This window comes from Lepidochelys olivacea (genome assembly GCF_965140295.1).
Source record: "Lepidochelys olivacea isolate rLepOli2 genome assembly, chromosome: 27".
NCBI classification, from domain to species: Eukaryota; Metazoa; Chordata; order Testudines; family Cheloniidae; genus Lepidochelys; species Lepidochelys olivacea.
This window is the reverse complement of record NC_140437.1, coordinates 18,987,630-19,009,484: the sequence shown is the minus strand read 5'-3', so window position 1 is coordinate 19,009,484 and position 21,855 is coordinate 18,987,630. Positions and strand designations below refer to the sequence as shown.

Here is a 21,855-nt window from a genome sequence, read left to right as displayed (position 1 = left end):
CCCGGCCTGCGCCTTAGCGGGGCAGACACTGGCTGCGCCCGGGGGGCCTGCGGGGTTCGCCCCCCTCCCCGCCCCGGCCAGCCCCACGGCCCGTCCGGCCCAGCGCCCCGCCAGCGGCCAGCGCCGGGAGCCCCCGAGGGAGCGAACGGAACCGGGACGCGCCCAGTGATCCAGCCCCTGGCGCCAGCCCTGGCCGACAGAGCCTAGGGCCACCATTCTTGCCCATCCTGGGTACTGGTGGACTGATCCTCCATAAACTTATCTGGTTCCTTTTTGAACCCTCTTAAGTCTTGGCCTTCACATCCTCTGGCAAGGAGTTCCACAGGTTAATGGGGGGGGGTGCTGAGAGCTATTGAACTAAACAGGGTCTAGAGTAGCAGCCCTGTTAGTCTGTATTCTCAAAACAAAAAGGAGTACTTAGGGCACCTTAGAGACGAACCAATTTATTTGAGCATGAGCTTTCGATGCATCCGATGAAGTGAGCTGTAGCTCACGAAAGCTTATGCTCAAATAAATTGGTTCGTCTCTAAAGTGCCACAAGTACTCATTGAGCCAAATGGTAAACCCTGCATAGAACGGAACCCACTTCAAGCCCAGGGGTGCAGCAGCACCCTCAATTCTAGCATGTATGGTCATTGCATCCAAGCACCCTTTGAAATCCCAGCCCCACCCTTGGATTTTACACAGCAGGAACAGGGCAGCTCTACAGCCCCTCTCAGCCCACTGCTGGCTTTCAGAAGTTTCCTTAAACCAGTGACCCACTTCCTCATCAAGTGAGCCCTTTGGAGGTGGAAATGTATTTTAGGTTAGGAGCAGGAAAGCATGCTGTTCTCCCACAGCAAGGCTGGGGGTGTTTTTGTGCAGGTGTACAGCAAAACTGTAGGCTTGTTAGGCCAGTGCCAGTGAGCAAACTGTGCCCTTTAAACAGACAAGAGAAGAAACTTTATGCCTATATGCAGAATTCTGCACAGTCGCTGAGGGTGGCTTAACGTTGGTATTACCACCACTGGCAGATTTAGAGCAGACTGCACAAAAATTTCACCAACAGTAGTGTCATAGGAAGATTGATAGTAGCTGAGAGAGGAGGATGTTTCAGGAAAGTTGAAACAGTAATTAAGTAGAAAGGGATAATAGAAATAACTACCAAATGGATTTTACCTGCCACCATTACAAAAGAAAAGGAGTACTTGTGGCACCTTAGAGACTAACCAATTTATTTGAGCATGAGCTTTCGTGAGCTACAGCATCCGATGAAGTGAGCTGTAGCTCACGAAAGCTCATGCTCAAATAAATTGGTTAGTCTCTAAGGTGCCACAAGTCCTCCTTTTCTTTTTGCGAATACAGACTAACACGGCTGTTACTCTGAAACCTGTCATTACAAAAGGATGGCAGAGCAGATCAGCACCTTTGGGTCCATTGTATGAAAATAATCCAACAGGCACAGCTATGGTTCCGTTATGGCCACAATCACATTTCATTATTTTGGTGTTTAACATTGTCTACACAGGACTTTTAATCCCCTGCTCTGGCACTTCCCTAGCTGAAGCTCCCTCCCTATGACTGTAGAGAACTACTGAGAGTCGGATTAAAAAGGTGTCCTGTTTATACCACTATTATTCTACAGAACTGCCCCCAACTGTGGAATTGCATAGAGGATTGTGCAACAGTGAGAAGTTTTAGGCTGTGTCACAGTCTACGGGTCGCTGTTCTCACATGATTGGCTCAGGGCCTGAGCACGCCTTTGAACTGTGGTTACAGCTCAACAGAACTATGATAAAAGTCGAGCTGCACACTTTCTACCAGAACAGTAGTAACAGAATGAGGAAATGAACCAAGATGTCCACTTAAATCACAGCTAGGAGTAAGAAGTTTGATTCAGACTACAGCTGCAGAATCATAATGCTCAGCAGCTCCACAGAAACATTACTTAAGTGACCTCAACATCTTTGTTTAACCTTGCTGTATTTATCCCCTTATGTGTCAAAGAGATTGCATAAGAGCCCTCACCAAAGCTGTGCCAAAACTGGAATTGTTCAGATGCTTTGTTCCATACTTCCTGCTCTCAACCCTGCTACCTAACGTAAATGAACTTTTTTCTTGATAAGTAATCTGCATAGTGAGACAGTCAATCACTAGTTACGTGAAAGGAAAAAACCCAAAGTATCCTACTAGTTCATAATATCAGAAATGTACTTGTCACTCCCATTGTGTTACTGCAAGGCTACTAAGTGCACTTTAAGAGTTTGATGAACAAATAGTTAAGGATTTTATTATAAGGACCGAGGCAAAGATTTTTAATTTTTTTTTTTACATCACATTTGAAGACTTTAAAGTGCTTATTCTAAATAATATACAAAGACCTTATCTGCACTATGGAATATATTATAAATTATATCATGCATCATTAACAAAATATACAAAGCCAACAGAAATATATCTTAAGTCCAAGCATACATTATCTAAAACGATCAGGATACAGGAGAATGGCTTAGAGTTACAACAGTAAAACTAACCCAAGCATTTTGGAGGGGGAAACTAAAGAGAATAGGTCTTGCAAACTTGAAAGGGTTTCAATCTCAAATGAAGTGTTACTTGCAAATCTTTTAGTGTTTAACAACTACTTAAAGTAGCTCAAATGGAAACTTATTTAAAAACACAAACAAAAAACCCCCACGCACCCTAGTATAAAGGTATGTATTTAAAAAAAAAAATTCTTGTTGAACAATCCAGATCAAAGTAAGATGCTTACCAGCAACTGAACTTCATCCTCACCATTTCATTCTCTGTAAGCTTGAGCTACAATACTACAGACCAGAGTTTGCACACATACTGTAGGTGATGGAAAAAGTATTAAACTGTAGTTTTATCAAGTGAAGAATTATCTAGAATTGGTCCACAGCAGATAGAAATGTACTGGGGAGAAACACTGCAAAATAGTCTCACTGTATTTCAAAATAAATGTTTAACAATTTGTTATCTTGCATCTTCTATAAAAATAGGTTTTAAACAAAATTGTATCTGATACATATTTTCTTCTAATACTTTATTTAATAGAATCTAATTTATATTTGTATGGCTAATGATTATTATATAGTCAATCACAATACTGACACTGCTTTGGACTCTTTATTCACATCTTGTCAAAATATTAACACCTTAATTAGAAGCAGCAGAGATCAGAATTTAATGTGTTTTTGATACTGTCAATGGTATGAGTTTTGCTGTAGCAAGGACAAAAAAAATTCACTTACACCATGACAGATTCAAAATAAGAGTGTAGTCTACACTGCTGTCAAATCCAAACGACTGGGTTCTACGTTACGAAGTACCGGCACACTACTGCACAGCAGTGGACACTGATGGTTTCTGGTCTCTTCCAAGAATCAAACCCTAGCTCTGACAGGTTTCAAGGGGAATTATTTTCTCAGATTTTCACCTCTCTCAAAAACTGCACATAAGCCAAAACGGCAATGGCACTGTACCATACAATATAACTGTATATAGCATAACCTGATTCATCAAGAGACTGGGTAGTTTATGCTGCTGGAGTTACTGCTTTTTTTAAACCAGAAGTCAACCAAATCCTACCTCTCACTCCTACTCACATTCCCAAACATAACTAGAATTCACACGCCCATATAGGCCTGACCTATCATATTCTTCAGTTCTTTATCAGTAAAACAGAAGGTTTGCACTGGAGTGATTTGGAAAAAGTAACAGTCAAACCTTCATCCTTTGCAAAAGGTCCCTAAGAATTCATAGGTGGACTTTTCCCTGTAGTTCTATTCTAATTTAGGAAAATATTTTATGCAGGCTGTGTGACTTTGTACTATTCACCATTGCAGATACTGGTCAGGAACTGCTGGTGAATCAATTTCTCATGCTTCATTGTATCTACAATGAAATTAAAAAATGAAATTCCTGATCTTCATTAAGTACATTTAAATTAACACGGGTTATACTTTCAGTATTTTAAAATAAATTTTAAGTCATGGGTTTTTTTTGAAAGGTGTCTTTCATGTGAGCACCCCCTTTCTTTTTTTTAAAAAAAAAGAGTGCTTAGTCTGTATTTTTAGTCTATTAGTACTTCTATCATGCATTAGAAAAAAGTCAATTTTAAAAGTAGAAGTGGCAACCTGCTAGCTGTGTGCAGATCTTGAAGATTAGGTAAGACTACATTTAACAGCAGTGTCTGGCCCCTCTTCCCAATGTTTTGTTTTGCTGACCTCAGCATGAACAAATATCCCAACTGCCCAAAAACAACTTATACAGTAAAAGAGGAAGTTGTCACTTTTGTTGGAGAAGTTTAAAATAATTCTACTGAACTCCCAGATACAAGAGATTAGTATCAAATCAGATTTAAAACTTGTTCAATTATCTATCCAGTGTCTAAAGCAAAGTTAAAATTCTGGTCTTTGATTCATAAAATTCTGAGTCGCAGGTGGCGTGTTTGAGATTTCAGTGAAGGAACAAATCAAGAGTTCAAGAAAAATGGAAACGAAGTGCTTCTATCCCCCAACCCCAAAACAGAAGGAAGCCTGGGAGTAGTCTGCTGCTGTGGTGTTTAATAACAGTCTGGTCAAATATGGGTGCTTTGGCTACCAGAAGGAGTCAATATCTGCTGCTGTACCAGTCATTGTTATTGATCTGAAGCAATTCGGTAACTACTTGCACTATGTTATAGTTGTGTTTCTTCAGCAGTCTCAGGTTTAACTGCCTGTCACAGAATCCCATCTCACACAGATTGGCTAGGAGAGTGGCAGTCTGCTCTTCTGTAGTTGTAGGCTGCTTAAAGAAAAGAGAACCCTTTAAATTCAAAATACGGAATTGACTGAATAGTCATCTCTATTTCAAAGCAGAAAACTTAATACTTTATAAAAAGATTTTAAAGCTAATCTTAGCTTTATTTGCCGCTAAATTGTTTACAGTCTCTGATATTTGAAATGACCTCACTTTTTAGGGTTTCATTTAGCAACCAAGAATTAGTCTGCATGGGCTGTCTAGTGCAGCTGGTTAGTGCATTAGCCCTTCAGAGATGGATTTAAGTATCGACTCATGTTCCAAATGAATCAAGATTACCATGTCCTACCCTACTGGAGGCAACAGGAGGATCACCTCTCAAACTACGCTCTTTGGGGCAGGGACCAGGTACAGCCACCCTTTATATGTGGTTGTACATTTCATCACCCTACATAAAAAAAAGTGTGTATGAGGAGCAATCAGAAAGGGTTAGAACTGAAGTCACCCTGGGGAACTTGAAGAGTCTGCCAGCACTATGGCTAGTACTAAGCAGTGCTACGGATTTCACAATAAGCACCAACTGTTCTAGTTTACAGAACAATTTCAAAAAATCAGTGATCTCTTCCAGGAAACACCTGGTTTATTTTATTTTAATGATATGATATCAGGATGTGTTTAGAAATCAATGCAAGTTACTTGCTGGAGAAAACACAGAATAATCCTAGGACCATGAGCAAATCATTATTTTAATGAGTAACTTGGTTCTTTAGTTACTCATGAAAATAACTGTTATATGCTCACTGGCCAGAAGATGGATGAGATGAAAAAGACCTCAATGGGTATGTCTACACTGCAGTTAAAGACCCTTGGCTAACCCGTGCCAGCTGACTCGGTGTGGCGGGGCTCAGGCTAACAGGCTGTTTAATTGTGGTGTAGACATTCAGGCTTGGGCTGGAGACTGGGTTCTAGGACCCTGCGAGGTGGGAGGATCCCATAGCTCAGGCTGCAGCCCAAGCCCAAATGTTTACAGTGCAATTAAACAGTCCCAGGAGCCTGCGAGCCTGAGTCAGCTGGTAAAGGCCACCTGCAGGTGTCTAACTGCAGTATAGGCATACCTTAAGAGGCATCTCCCATCTGCAACTTTTATGGTTCCATGCTGTCAGGAAAAACAGTGCAAACAGACTTATTATAGGGAGGTAACTCAATAGTTCCTAGCCATATTGGAATATACAAAGCCTTAAACAGCTGCTGAGATTTATTAGTGGTGGAAATAATGGTGAGATGATTAGCCAATCCCAAAAGGCACACACAACAAAGCAACAGATGACTTTGTTATTACACTAGATAAAACAAGGGTCTGCAGACACTCTAAAGACATCATGGCTGAATGGGACACAGGTGGTTCACTGAAGGGCAACTCATTTTTCAGGGCTGAGTGGTTGAAACAATTCTCCTTCTTCCAATTGGCCGAAAGTTACATTGGAATATTATTACATCAGCTGTCCAATCACATCACTACTTTATACAAGTCACTTCCTCCAATAACTTTACCTCAGCTCAGTCAACAATACATAACTGTAAATCTTTCCCAGCAAAGGAAATGGTATATCCCTCATTTTTGCATCTTAAAATCAAACTGCAGAATAAAAATAACCTTCAAGACACTGGAGTCAATGTGATAACCATACAGAGCTCAACTCTGACAGTTCAGCCCCCTTTTCAGATTTACTTGGTATGAAGCCAGTTATTGCTTTGTATGAACTGCTAGGATTACTAATGTCCCCCAGTTAACCATCTGTTGTTTGGCTTTCCTGAATTAGTCAGGGAAGCTGTGCTAGTGTTTCAACTGCAGACAGTTACTGCCAAACCTGTTTAATATTTTACTGTTCCAAGAGTAAAAGGACAGGAGTTTTACCCCTATACAGGGTAACAAACACATAATTAATATTTTTAATGTAAGGTTAAAGTTCTTAAAAAAAATCCACATAGTGCATCAGAAAACGAGAGATATACATACCTGTTCTGCAATGGACTGTCCAGCAAACAGTGCTTTGTAGGCAGAGGCAGCAACAGACAAAGCTCCTTTAACCAGCCCTCCTGCAATGCTGCTTCCTTGGGGGTGTCTGTGGAGAAGTGTGATGTTATCTGAAGTCAGTAAAGGCAAGAGTGTATTTCACTTACAGTATCTCCTTGTTAGAGAACCTACTGCAATGTAAGTCTCATTGGAGAAAATGGGGTATAATCAAAAGGAATCATTCACAGGCTATTTGTGGAGGTCAATCCATTTCTTTTAAGACACCTTATCAACAGGTTTTATGTAAGTATAGAAAGAGTGCATTCAAGACACACTTAACAGCTTTCTACAGTGGAACTATTATTTGCTTGCCCACAGAGATCTACAGGGTTGTATGTGGGTATGTAGCAGCATACTGCGTTGCCTGCCAAATACCTCTCTCAGAACAATCCTAACATCCAGATTTACCATTACCATTTCTGGTCTCTATTGGTCCCCTCAACTTAACCAGATATTCTGCCTGGTCTCTTGACCATTTTCTTTTTAGATTACTATGCTGTACATCCAACTCCCAACATCTTTATAAGCTGGTTGCATTCTCACTGTGTCTTTAGTTTAAATTTTTCCCAAGACCCAAGAATCTGAAAGACCTGGAGGCAACAAACCAGATTTTCAGAAGGACTCAGCTCCAACAGAAGCAGGCAAGTCAAGGGCAAGACTTTCAAAGTGGTCATCAACTTTGGTCCCTTCATTTAGGGGCATAAATCAGAGAAGAGCTCTTTTAAAGATCTGGCCCCATTGAATTCGGCATTAATTTCTGAAATCTTGAATTGAATGTTGCTAAGACAGGCTCCCCACCATCTCCACAGACTACAAAGAGAACTTATGCCCTTAACTGCTTTTCTCAGTTTAAAGAGATGCGAGGCCAAGATGCATCAATTCTGAAGTGATAAATGATTGGTTTCAATTACCTTGTGTATTCTGGGCACTTCAATTTATTATTATTTACAATTCCTGAAGGTCCTGGTCCAGGAAAGTCTTCATATCTGGGCTCTAGAAGTAAATCAAAACAAGTGAGCAAGTGCAGTAAACAAGCATAGTAGACAGCTGAGGTTTGCGCATGTGAACTGAAGTGAGTAGTGAGGTTCCTACAGTCCACAAGAAACTAAGTTTAACACAGATATCACAAGCTTGTAGGCCAACAGTTCACCATACTCTAAGCTGGGTGCTGCTGCAGCTATCCAGTGTTTGGGGATTATGGGATAAGAAGAGAGGGAAAGTGCAGGGGTACTTATCTTTCACCCCCCTCGCCCTTTTTCCCCTGCACCCTCTGCATTCAGAAAACACCATTGAGACAGATTGATTTCCACAGGGCCTTTTGTGGCAAGCCTAGGAGTCCCACCTCTGCTACATCTGCCTCTGAAGATCTCTCTTTGCCAGGAAATGTGGTCAGGATTAGCTAGCACATCTCCAACTCTCTCTTCAGGCACATTTCTACCCAAACGAGAAGTTAAACCATTACTGGTGGGATAAATCGAAAAGCAGAAAGGGATCATTTGTGTATAAAAGAATCATTCTGACTGTATACTGGAATACTTCACCCCCAAAGAATTTATAGTATAAAAGACAAAGAGTGTTGGGAGAAACTGCATCTTCCTTTGCCTCTATGGCAACTAGCAGATTTTAGACACTACTTTAATAGAAATAATATGCTGCAGAACCCAATAAACATGTGACAATTAACTACCTGGACTACTAACAGTGTATGGTACTAAGCAGCCACCCATAGAATTTATAATATATGCTGCAGGTACCTTCTCTTATTTGATCAGGAACAGCGGAAGGTATTTCCTCTGTAAATGGCAAATTTGGTTTTTGGAGACTGTGGCTCTGAAGAGAAGAGGGGTTCCTGCAAAAAAGTTATATATAAAAACATGTACAAAGATACAGAAGCAAAAACCACAAACCTCAGTTCTGGAGTCAGTACAGGCTGCACAGAAGATGCTGCCTTAAACGGTACAGCAGGATCTGAGACATTCATACTTGCACATACTTTTCAAACAGCACAAATGTAACTTTTTTAGTTTGTACACAGGGCTCAGGCTCAGTGCCCCACAGACATAGAAATTCCATCTTTAGCATTTTTGTTCTTGTCACAGAAGCACCCACACCCTCCATACCTTTGCAGTTGGGGTAGGGTGCCGACGATCTCTGGGGTCAATGGTACTGCATCCAACGTCTGTGAAGTTGTTAAGATATCGTTGATATTGTGGACCTGAGGCTGGCTCTCTCCTTCTGGGATCACCATCTCCATTTCAGCGTCTATTGCTCTTTCCAAACTGGGCTGAGAGAGGGCAGAGCTATACATAGACTCTCCCAGTGGACGGCTGGTATCGAAGCACTCAGGGAGGATAATGATATAATCCTCTGAAGAAGCAGAGGACACTTGGCTTTGAACTTCATCTTTAACATCCCCTTCCTGTTCATACTCTGCGTCGCTAGGCTCCCCACTGAGATTTGCTCCATCAGACCCTGCAAATTTCTCTAACAGAAGAAAAAGAATGGTGTACTAGAATTTTGCCATTAAGACCAGCTTGGCAACAAAGGCACCATTTGCCTACAAACACAAGACAACAAGCTCAGAAACAACTGCAGGACCTTTGGTGCCAAGGCTGGCCAGGTTTTTTTCCCTGTGCGCATGTAGTGATGGTATGGGCTTTTGATTGGCTAGGAAGCAGACCTTGTCTAAATGGCCTTTGGCATGAGATTGGTGGGGTTGCACTTTGTCTTTGCTACTGCCTGGCATTCCAACTGTATATCAGGTTGTTTATCCAGTGCTCACACAAGGGCAGAGGGGTGAGGAACTGCACTATGCCTGGGTACCTTAAGTTAGAAAGGCACTGTGACACTCCATCCCATATTCTTCACAGGGATATTATTATAATAGGATTATGGCATAATTATGGTGCATTTTGTACAAGATGGGCCATGTGAGGGGTCTTGCTTAATATGATTATCCTATTTGTATGTATGTTTCATTTTTGTACCTAAAGTTATGAATATTGACTATGTATCTGTTTTTCAAATGTGCTTACTCTGGGTGACGCCCACAACTAGACTTTCAGGTATAACAATGAAGAAGCCAGACAGTGCTGATGGCCTATCAGCAAAGACAATGGACCCTGAAAGAACTTAACCTTCCTGCAAACGTTCCAGACGGTCTATAAGTAATGGCTCCTATGACTCAGCAAGGTAAGCAAGGCCATGTGACTAGGCCACATGACTCTGGACTTCCATGCTGAGACGTTTGTATTTTTCCACAAACTGGTCTAGGAACCAAGTTTAAAACAAAGGGTTCCTACCATATGCTAAAGCAATATAAAGCAGAGTGACATCTCTTGTTCTTTACTTCCCACACAAGAGGACACCTGGAAACACCTGAGGAACAAAGACTGAACTGGGGGGGAAGTACTGGACCCAGGCTAAAGGGATTTCTAGCCTGTGTATGAAAAACTTGGGGATTCCAAGCTGTAAAGCAAGTGCAGCTTGTGCTTTAAGAATCTGCAAGCCTGCTTATACCATCACTCAGGCTGAGAAACTACTAAAACATATCCAATCTAGTATGTTAAGCTTAGTTTGTGTTTTTGTTTATTAGGTAATCTGCTTTGATCTGTTTGCTATCACGTATAATCTATCTTTTGTAATTAATACATTTGTTTTTGCTTTATCTAAACCAGTAAGTTTGAAAGAAATGCTTGGAAATCTCAGCTCAAGGGGCAAAGGCTGTTGAAGAAATAGCTGTGTTTTGTTGACAGCAGAGCTCTCTCCTGTCGACATAATAAAACCAGCTCAATGAGCAGTGATAGCTAGGTTGGTGGGAGAGCATCTCCTGCTGACATAGTGCTGTACACACAAGTGCTTCTGTCAGTGTAACTTATGTTGCTCAGGGGGATGTTTTTTTCACACCCCGGGAGTGACAAAAGTTTTTCCAACATAAATGCTAGTGTAGATACGGCCTAACATGGACACAGACTGAAAACCAGGCCCTTCACCTAGTGTTATGACAGACACCTACCCAACTAGAATTCCCCTTTCAAGTTTTCATTAGCCCCCTGTAGTTTAATTCCATTTTGCAAGAGAAAACTGTTTCAACTGCTGCTCGGTTAGAGTACAGACCCCGATCTTCTAACGCAACAATGATTCCCTTCCACAGACTTCCAATTGTATTTCAGAGTTTATCACAATTCTTAACATGGGATCTATTACAGCCTTAGAGTCAGCCATTCAAACACACATTTGACCTCACTGGTTGGTTTTTTTTTTTGTTTTTTTTTAAAAAGGCAGTTCTAAATCAAAACAGGAATTATTTTAAGAGAAGTCCTATCCTGTGTTAAGAAGGAGGTCAGATTAGATGATTACAGCCGTCCATTCTGGCCTCAGAATCCATTTTACTTACCAAACCTATTTTCCTCTGTCTGTTGGCTCTTTGACCCCATTTCCTTGGGTTTGGAAGTGGAATTACTTTTTGTCCTAATAGCTTCTTCACTTTTTACACTGTAACTGAAGGTGTCTTGTAGTGTTTGCAGAGAGCCTAACAGAAGAAACAGGAAGAACAGTTAAAATGCTGTACCCACCTTCAGGATGAGGCAATTTATTACCAAGGTTCAGCTGCACAAAATTAAATAAAGCGACAGAACTCAGCTGAGGGGAGCACTCACTCTGCAGTGATTTCTTCCTTTGAGGGGGTTTGTGGTCAGGTGCAGCATCCAGGGTGAGTGAGCGTATGACTGTTTCACATACAAACTGAGTCCCACTCATGTCTTCTTCCCCTTCTTCCAAGTTCACTGGATGTTCAGCCTTCATTGTCACCATGTGAGCATCTACAGGACAGCAGGCTTCAATTACCACTTTGCAAGTGAAGTACCCCAGCTTATTTTAGAGGAACGTATCACATGGACTATGTGAAAGGCAGCCTGACCAGGGCAGAGGCTAGCACAAGTAAACCTCTAGGTTTTCAAATGTTATTACTTCTTTGAAACAGATGCATTCCAGAGTTCACTTCCTTTAAAGTTAAATATAAGTGAGTAGAATCTTGAGAAACGCATGGACCAGAGAGACTGCAGTTTTCTGAGCATAACTCAAAGCACAACTGCAAGGGGGAGAGGTTCTGAGTTCTGGAGATTTTCCAACTGCTGTTTCTCACAGGATCTAAAATCCACGTGAATCCCGCAATCAGAGTGGATCAGCCAATGGTAGATTATGAGCCAGGCATTCTCATTTGCTCCTCCATAGAAAGGGTTAAAAGGAGCAAACATTTAAGACGCTAAAGTAGTTTGGACTGAGGGCTTGTCTACACTACCACGCAGGGTCAATTTAAGACTCAACTTCAGCTATGTGAATAGCGTAGCTGAAGTTGACGTACTTAGATCTACTTACTGTGATGTCTTCACTGCGGTAAGTCGACAGCTGATGCTCTCCCGTCGAATCCGCTTGCGCTCCTCATTCTGGTGGAGTACCGGAGTTGACGGGAGAGTGCTCAGCAGTCGATAGACACGATAAATCGGGTGGGTCGTGTAGACAAGCCCTTAGACTCAATGAGCAGAAATGCGGAGTAAGGCGGCACCATTTTCACTGCATTTCAGGCCACAGCGGCAATTTAAGGCAACAAAGAGGTTGCAACAAATTTGGTGGTGGCAGCAGGTAGGTGGTTCCCACTTACAGACCTTAAACTGCTAGCAATCTAGAGAAAACGGGAAATGTTCCTGGGGACTCCAAGGGTGACCACTTACCAGGTACTGGTTTAAATCCACTCCCCTCATTTTCCTCCTCTATCTGACCCAAGCCAGGCTTCTCTATCAGAGGGCTATCATGTGGCAGAGGAGACATGCATGGAGTCATGTCTGGAAAATAAAGGTAAAAAAGATTTATTTGCATTACAGGTAACTGTAATATGCATTACTGCTAAACAAAAGGCAACCTTTCAAGCAATTAGCCATTTTTAGGTTTAGCACCCCCCTCAGGTTACTTGCTCCAAGGTTGATGGAGACTGTGAGCATCTGAACAAGCACCTCAAACAGGCTGATCTATCATGCTCCACTGACACTGGCTGGTTGGGTGGACAGAAGAGCAGCCTCCCTTGAGGTCCATCACCTTGTTAATGGTGATGCGAGTGAGAAAGGGAGTCAAAAATGAAAGCACAAGAGACCCTCAAGATTCCGCTGGGCCAGAGCAAGGGGAATTCTGAGCAAAGTGCAGAGAAGAGCTCATTACTCTACCTCTGCCTCAAGAGGCAAAGTCTCACATGCAGAGTGCCAAATCGCTTCTCCAGCATCTCAGTCCATGGAGACCCAAAGGAAGAATCGGCTGTCTGCGTGACCACAGTCATACTCCTCTATTCTATGTCTCCTGGAATGGGAGATGCTGTGCACCAGAATTTAAGAAGTTCCTTACCAACAGGAGTGTTGTGTGGCACTCGCTCCAGTTCCTGCACAATGTTAATGTCCAGCAGCTCGAAGGACAGCAAATCCTACAGGAGAAAACCCCAGATAATTTCCATTAGTGTGCCCTGCACCCCCACACAGAACCTACCAGCACCACATTTATTATAAATAAATCTATTCCACTTCTCCAGTGGCCTCAGAATTTCAGGCAGACTGCAGCTCTCTAGTAGGACTCCTATGTCCAATGCAGAAGAATAGTTGTGTTTTTAAAATCAGTGAATTACCAGAAAGAGGGAGGCTATACAGTGGGAGCAAAGCACATACAAATGCCCTTTATTAGGGGCAAAGGAGGTGCCCATATAACTCAGTGTGGAATAGGTTCTACTGGGATAACAAGATAGGTGGCATTCCTATTGTAGTGGCAACAAGTTCCCACTACTGGTTGCTCCAGGGAAATAGTAGTTTTACTGAATCAGAAAAGCTTTGGCCTGTATTTTCTTGAACCCAAAACAGCTGACAGTTCAAGACAGAGGCAACTAACCCCTGTGAATCTCTATGCACTTTACTAAAACCAGGGCACAAAAAATCTTTTCTTCTGCTTTTAATTTAGTATTTTACCTGTGCAGTAAGGAGATCAACTGATGGGATGTAAAACTCTCTCTCACTGGGGATATTTTTAATCTTCAGAGGGATGGCTGGCACTGGAAAGTCTGTCTGCTCCATCTCCTCACCAGCCTGCTGGCCTTCTACTTCTAATTTTGAAGAAACTGCCTGCAGAAAACCAAGGGTGGGGAGGAGACACATCCCAGAGGCACCTTAAATTAACACCCTCTGATGTTGCAGGAGGCTCAAAAATAGTTATATAAAATACGAAGCCAGAATATTATGTAGAATGACAGTATGAATATGAAAAAAGCCTCATTCCACCTACTTTGGAGCCTTACAGACAGGTGCAAATCTCATAAGAGTGGGGTCTTGCAAGGTTTCAGTTACAACAAAAGCCAAAAAAAAAGGCACCTGCAATACACCGCAACAAGTAATTCCAGGTTCGGCAAAGCAACAGGTAATATGTTAGCAACTACAGCAACAAAGTTAGGCCACCTTTTTTAAACAATGGGAAACAACTGAAACAATCCCCAACACTAGATCAACACTGCGGGAGGACGGAAGCAACTACACCATTACACCAAATAGAGACAGACACTATTTTCTCTTCCATAGGTAGAGCCCATCATCATATCAGTTTGGGATACTTGCCTCATTTCTACATGAAGCGTTATCCTTTAGACTGGAACTACAGGTCTTCTGATTTCTCTCCAGACAGGCAGTGACTGGGGAGGGATCCACAACAATGCTGCACCAAACTCTGGGCCCAAACTGCTCTCCCTTGTGTGACAGCCGCCAATGAGAAGCATAGGTCCCTTCTAGAGGAGGAGCAATAAACTCGACAGAGACAATCCCCACTTGCCCCGCTGGCAGGGATGGCACCAACACGTCCTTTTTTTCAGAAGACCCCAGGGTCAGGTTTCCCCACATGAATTTCAGCTGAAGGATAAAAAAACAAAACCAACTAGTTTATTGGCAGCCTAACCTCCCCCACACTCACCAGCTCTGCTCTTTCAGCGGAGGACCCTTCTAACGAACGCTTCAGGCTTTCTAAGTAAGTCACAGTCTGGCACAGGTTGATAAAATATTGATGTTTCAGTTTTAATTTTGGTCTAGACTAATGAAAGGAAAAGGCTGTGGTGCTGTGGTCAGATGTTTGTATGTGTGATAGAAGCAAAAGCCGATGACAGAACCACCATGCTGTGGGGCCCCTCCCCCCTGACAACTCACTAATTCAATATAGTTTCCCAAAGTTATGGCGGTCATTAACCCCTTTTCTTCAGTCCTCTGCCATCTATTCTGAGGAGTGCAAGAAGTGTACTCTTCTATGAGCAGACTAGCCAGAACCTGAGGCAGGTGTTGCTTTGGCTGCAGTCAAAATCAAAATCCCCGTCCATAGCCAACACATACAAACATTACCTCCTGCAACTTACTCAAGTGATTTACAAGTGTAAACACAGCAATAGCAAAAGAGGGGGGCACCTTGGTGTCTGAGTTCCACTCCACATTGCCAGTGTTCTTCATTCGCCAGTGCTTGATAAACTTTGTCCCTGGTTGTATATGAGTCCCGTCAGGCAAATTCTCATCCACGAATGCTGCGCTCAGTGTAGGGACAACTGTTGAGCAGGGCAGGATAGGACTCCTGAGTACAGAGCAAAGCACAAAAGCCACTCTGAAACTGATTGAATCAACCAGACTGACCTATTTCAGCTGTCATCCTTCTCCTCAGCCTGTGGAAGGCAGATCCAAAGCCCTAGCATTTTAAATAAATATCTTCCACTTATGTTCTAAAATCCCACCATTTAAGCAGTTCGTCTTCCTTTGCTTATAGGGGTCAAAATAAAACATTTTTCTGAAAATTCCCCCTAGTATAAAGATTAATATAAATGAAATAATTTGTTCCGAGCTGGTTTACTTTCATTTGACAGTTCTTTGGCCTAGAATCAGCAAAGCATTTAAAATGCATACTGAAATGCTCTGTTGAATCAGAACACTAGTATCTGGTCAGCCTCATCATTTCCCCTGTAAGGATTCTCTGCAATAGATGGGTTTAAATGTTCCCCCCGACCAACCCACAAAAAAACTTGACAGAAGGCTTAGGGACATGTCAATTTAAACACAGGTCCTGCACTACATTTCAAATTAGTGTCCTTTAAAAGAAGTGGAAATATTTCCTATTTAGTAAATAGGTAACAACTGGATCTACTATACTCATGGAGAGTTTAAAGTAGCTCCAACTAATGTTAATTGGATTCAGACATGTATAAAGGGAAAATATACACTCCAATGATTTTAAAGGAATGAGAAACCAGAGATATTACATGTTTTAAATCTGTACATGCATAAAGTAGAATGATTGAAAAACTCAAGCAGACTTCTCCACTTGGAAGACCCCCATCTAATGAGACAACAGGGTACTATAGCCTCCACTCTTACCTCAGCATGGTCTTGTGCAAAACCTGTGCACATGGAGCACAGACTAGATTCCAAAAGGAGCCCGTCAGGAAGACGATAAAAAATGCAGTCTGTTCAAATGAGGCACCAAGTCAACTTCAATTTATGTTGCCCTCCCTCCTTGTCATTCCACCTCAAATTTACACCCCTCATGCTCTCCCAACGCACACAAGATGCCCATCTTATGCTCCATATACACCTGTTTTCAGATTTTTGGTAAGGGATAGGATTTTAACAAACAGCATCAAACTTTGCAGTCCTCACTAGGGCAAAGCTCTCATGGAATCTCTCTGCCATCGGTGAGAGTCTCCAGGATTTAGCCTTTCATTATTTCATAAAATTCTAGATGACATTTTAACCTCGTCGCATCACAGGATCAAGAAATAACACAGCTATGCACGAAGCACTGCTCTGGCTCCCAGCATTCCTTACATGATGGCACTGGGTTGCAGGCTCTCTGGTTTGATAGTGGGTGAGCCGGTGATCTCCAGCGCATGGACAGAGTTCCACAGGTGAATCTTCCTGTGCAGCTTGAGCTGCTTTTTAAGCTCTCGGACTTCAGCCTTGCGCTGTTTCTTCTCCGCTCGTAATCTTTGCTTTTCTGCCTTCAAAAATCTTTTGTCCATCTGTTTCTGGAGCCTGTGAATAAAGACATCCAGCTCTGTACAACATACACTTAGCTACCGAACTGGAGTTCAGCTTCCATCAACAACACAAATTCTAGTTCTGCCAGGAATGTTTCATGGAACACTAAATGAAAAGCCTCAGGCTTCTACGAGCAATATCCCAGTGACATCTTCTGAAGGGCACATTTCCCAAAGAATGGAAATCTGCAACAAATCCTGAAGAGTAGCTGGTGAAGATATTCAATGTGGCACTGATGGAAGAGCTAACTCATGGAAGTCACATTAACGTACGTGGCATCACAGGGACGTACTGAACTCGTTAGGTGCTGTAGAACCCAGCTATGAGACAAGAAAGGAGAAAAAAACCTCTGCCTAACTAACTATCTCTTCCGCCTTCTTGCTGAAGAGTCTAGGACAGTCTTGGATTTAATGTGGCACAGACATATGCTACTCTGCTTAGTCATCTACTCCATATTCTGGAAATGATGCATATGCCAGTTTCCACTTCTTGCTTTCTTCTATATCTGAAGTCATAAAAACCTAAACAAAACTGCAAATATAGGCGTTTTCAAACTGCCTCCTGCAGACCAGAAGAACATTGCCGTGTAACTGAGGCAGCTATGCATTTACCTAACTTGCTCCAGAGTAGCAGGGAGACGAGGGGAGAACTGCCCAACGCTGTAGGTCTCAGAGACACATAGAACAGGTCTCCGCAACTTCAACAAGACATGATTAGGATCATGTGCATACGTCCCCGCCTCACACGATTCACAGATACTGTAGGCTGGGCACACACTGCAAAGGAAGTAAAGGCAAGCAGGTTACTTAAAGGTAAATAAAGGAGCGGGGTGTGTGCGCGCGCGCGCACCCTCATACGGGCAACACCCCCATCTCCCTAAAGCAGCAAATCACTGTATCAGAACCTCTGCATATTAGGCAAGACTACTTGTGTGGAGCAGGGGTCGGATCCATCATTTGTGCAGCCACCTCTATCGGGAACATTCTTTCCAAGCCAACCCCATCCAAGACATTGAGTCATTTCCTCTTTAGTGTCACATCTTAAGACATGCCTTACTCAACTTATGAGTGACTGACTGCAGATTGTTTTGCGACAGAGGGTAAGAAAGACTAAGCAAAATTCTCTGTAAAATATACTGCAGTACAGTGGATGATACAGTGTAGGGGACAGGACACCAGAGCTCTTAGCAGCCTCCCAGGGCTGTAAAGCAGATGTACTGATGAAATGAAATCAGTGGAAGTATCTCAATCTGTATGCTCTGAGTGACAGAGGAAATATACATCAGATTGAACTATGTCAATTGCTACAGTTGCTATTTAGGCCATAAAAGAACCAAGTATTTATTTGTACAGGAACTCAAAGGGCAGCTGCCCCTTTTTATGGGATGTGTGTTATCGCACAGCACTTAGATACCCATCAGTATGATCCTTATAAATGTATTTGTAATGCAGGGTTCAGGGCTTGGAATTCTCATGTGGCGATGGAAAAGAAGAGGAGAAAAAAAACGTGCACCAGCCTAGTAACCAATCACGGCCCACAAGAGAACGATGTACGAAAGACCTCATGATCTCCGATCTAGGCCCGTATGCCACTGGGAAAGTTGCCAGATCACCAAAAGCACATGTACTGGAACAGTTGCTGATTATGCAAGACATGCAGCAATGGACACGGGGCATCTGAGACCAGGATCACACCTTGTGGATTCAAACTTTTGAGGTTTTTCCAAGTTCCAACAATTTCTCATCCTATAAAGCACAGGCATGCAACATGGATGTGTCACTCTTCTGAACAAGCAGATGCCATCAGACTGTACCTGCACTGGTAGCGGATCCCCACAATCCGGGTGTGGCAGTTGCCGCAGGAGATTAGCCAGTCACACTGGCTGCCTTGTGTCGACTGGGTCTCTGGAGCGGGATGTGGTGTTACGGTGGAGCTGCTGGATGAGTCTGGGGGCCGATGATGAAGGATGAGCGTCTCACTTAGTTTTTGCTCAAGTTTCTCAACAGTTTCTTTAACTACTCGTTCCCTAAACTGAGGAAAAGAAGGTGGTCACCAATGGCACCTGCCTGGACAACTTTAGGTTTTGGTCCACATAGTCCCAATATCCCCAATTTTTAAGACAAAAAGTTCATTGTTAATTCCTTTTCCTCTCTTGGCATCTTCCAGGCTGAAATCAGTGGAGTATCATCCTCAGAGAGCCAGTTGGCTTTTTACAAAATACCAAACCACTTATTTTAACGAATCAAGTTTGTAGCAGAAAAGCTAACAGAAGATTCTAAATACTGACTCTATGGCACAGCTTCCTAGGCAGGTCAGGTAACTCTGGGAGTTAGGTAAGTCTAGAATTTTCCCTTAAACTCAGGGTTTGCATGGATCTTCCCAGACAGCAAGCAGGTCTTCAGCCTTCATTTTTAGAAGATCCCTAAAAGTCTGAATCTTTACTTACCTCATAAATAAGCGGCTGCTTAGTTTGTGGTGCTATTATTACAGGGATCATTATTACTTGGATTAGTTCAGGAAGGAAGTAGCTGATTATTCCTGGCTAGTTATCTCTCCTGTGAGCTTGTGTATTAAGGAGCTGATCGACAACAACATTAATATCCATGTTAACAGTCTATATGTTCTACTCACTGGTCTCCTAGGAAGCGTTACCTTTAGTGGCCTAGCCTCTCTTAATTGTTCTGTTTATGTTGTGGTTCAAAGTCTTAAGAAGCCCTGAGGGATACACCTGTTGAACTGGTCAAACAGGACATTCTAAGAGTGACACCATATTATATGTAAGTTCTTCCGGACAATGAGTAGCATGAGATCCTAAGGGCTGTGTGGAATGCAACATGGATTCTACTGTGGCAGTCTCCCAATGGAAAGTGAGAATCCCTAAACTACTCCAACCCTTGTCAAAGCTAAGATTATTTAAAATCAGATTGGAAAACATTTGTAAATGTTCAACAAGGAACAATCCAGCTTTGACAAGGGATAGAGCAGTTGTAACTTTCAGCGTGGACCATATCTTAGGCAACAGCTACATTACAGAATTGTAGTGGTTTCTTGATATTTAGAAGCCAAGTGCCATCTGCTTTAAGGAAACCAGATTAACCAGACCTATACTTGTAAGAAACAAAATCCTCCCCGCATCCCCCACAGTGTCTCACATAAACCTTTGAGAGGACAAAGATCCAGGGAAACACTTACTGATTCCAAGTAGCTAGTAAACCACTCTGGAGGCTTTTCATTGGTTCCTTCAGCTTCGTTGCGATTTACCTTTTGCTGTAGAGCCAAAAATAAATTGCAAACCTTAAATACATAATTTCCTTGTATGTATCTCCTATCAATTTGGGATTAAGCAGCAAAAACCCCAACTCCAAATACATTCCTTTCCCCTTCCCCCCCAGCCCCATGAACAGCCAGGAGAGTTCAGAACATATTCCCCTCAAACACCTTTCACCCTGAAACTCTGTTTATGGTATGTCTACACTACAAAATTAGGTCGAATTTATAGAAGTCGGTTTTATGTATTCGAGTGTGTGAGTCCCCACAGTAAATGCTCTAAGTGCATTAAGTGCATTAACTCGGCGGAGTGCTTCAACAGTACCGAGGCAAGCGTCGACTTCTGGAGTGTTGCACTGTGGGTAGCTATCCCACAGTTCCCGCAGTCTCCGCTGTCCATTGAAATTCTGGGTTGAGATCCCAATGCCTGATGGGGCTAAAACATTGTCGCGGGTGGTTCTGGGTACATGTTGTCAGGTCCCCCTTCCCTCCCTCCGTGCAAGAAAGGGCAGACAATCGTTTTGCGCCTTTCTTCCTGGGTTACCCGTGCAGAAGCCATACCACGGCAAGCATGGAGCCCGCTCAGCTCACCGTCACCATATGTCTCCTGCGTGCTGGCAGACGTGGTACTGCATTGCTACACAGCAGCAGCAACCCATTGCCTTATGCCAGCAGACGGTACAGTAGGACTGGTAGTCATCATCGTCATGTCCGAAGTGCTCCTGGTCGCCTCTGTGAGGTCGATCAGGAGCACCTGGGCAGACATGGGCGCAGGGACTAAATTTGGAGTGACTTGATCAGTTCATTCTCTTTAGTCCTGCAGTCAGTCCTATTGAACCATCTCATGGTGAGCAGGCAGGCAATACGGATTGCTAGCAGTCCTCTTGTACCATCTTCTGCCAGGCAGGCAAGAGATGAGGATGGCTAGCAGTCCTATTGTACCATCTTCTGCCGAGCAGCCATGAGATGTGGATGGCATGCAGTCCTTCTGCACTGTCTGCTGCCAAAGATGTAAGAGATAGATGGAGTGTATCAAAACAAGAAATAGACCAGATTTGTTTTGTACTCATTTGCAAACCCCCCCCCCCCCCGCCTAGGGGGCTCATTCCTCTAGGTCACACTGCAGTCACTCACAGAGAAGGTGCAGCGAGGTAAATCTAGCCATGTATCAGAGGCCAGACCAACCTGCTTGTTCCAATAGGAACAATAACTTAGGTGCACTATTTCTTATTGGAACCCTCCGTGAAGCCCTGCCTGAAATACTCCTTGATGTAAAGCCACCCCCTTTGTTGATTTTAACTCCCTGTAAGCCAACCCTGTAAGCCATGTCGTCAGTCGCCCCTCCCTGTGTCAGAGCAACGGCAGACAATTGTGCATCTGAGTTGAGTGCTGTCCAGAGCAGTCACAATGGAGCACTCTGGGATAGCTCCCAGAGGCCAATACCGTCGAATTGTGCCCACAGTACCCCAAATTCGACCCGGCAAGGCCGATTTAAGCGCTTATCCACTTGTCAGGGGTGGAGTAAGGAAATCGATTTTAAGAGCCCTTTAAGTCGAAATAAAGGGCTTCATCGTGTGGACGGGTGTAGGTTTACATCGATTTAACGCTGCTAAATTTGACCTAAAGTCCTAGTGTAGACCAGGGCTCAGTCTCCTAGAAGACCACTGGAAGCCTCGTAAGCAAGCCACT

General features: G+C 43.0%; 1 protein-coding gene across 5 annotated transcripts in view; it reads right to left on the bottom strand.

Moving 5' to 3' along the window:
- Positions 1 to 2,327: 2,327 nt before the first annotated feature.
- NBR1 (NBR1 autophagy cargo receptor) overlaps positions 2,328 to 21,855 on the bottom strand; it is a 28,949-nt gene continuing 9,421 nt past the window's right edge. For 3 of the 5 annotated variants that reach the window (XM_084615479.1, XM_084615480.1, XM_084615477.1), the window contains exons 7-22: positions 20,092 to 20,166; positions 18,713 to 18,930; positions 17,511 to 17,675; positions 16,687 to 16,893; positions 15,283 to 15,442; positions 14,448 to 14,739; positions 13,813 to 13,961; positions 13,205 to 13,280; positions 12,544 to 12,654; positions 11,473 to 11,634; positions 11,211 to 11,345; positions 8,935 to 9,298; positions 8,569 to 8,663; positions 7,726 to 7,807; positions 6,758 to 6,863; positions 2,329 to 4,788 (exon numbers count right to left, since the gene is read on the bottom strand). In XM_084615479.1, coding sequence (XP_084471605.1) covers positions 4,612 to 4,788; positions 6,758 to 6,863; positions 7,726 to 7,807; positions 8,569 to 8,663; positions 8,935 to 9,298; positions 11,211 to 11,345; positions 11,473 to 11,634; positions 12,544 to 12,654; positions 13,205 to 13,280; positions 13,813 to 13,961; positions 14,448 to 14,739; positions 15,283 to 15,442; positions 16,687 to 16,893; positions 17,511 to 17,675; positions 18,713 to 18,930; positions 20,092 to 20,166 — 2,574 coding nt within the window. In that variant the 3' untranslated portion in view covers positions 2,329 to 4,611. Of the gene's footprint in view, positions 4,789 to 6,757; positions 6,864 to 7,725; positions 7,808 to 8,568; positions 8,664 to 8,934; positions 9,299 to 11,210; positions 11,346 to 11,472; positions 11,635 to 12,543; positions 12,655 to 13,204; positions 13,281 to 13,812; positions 13,962 to 14,447; positions 14,740 to 15,282; positions 15,443 to 16,686; positions 16,894 to 17,510; positions 17,676 to 18,712; positions 18,931 to 20,091; positions 20,167 to 21,855 lie in introns of all 5 variants that reach the window. The other 2 variants (XM_084615478.1, XM_084615481.1) reach the window with 2 other exon arrangements.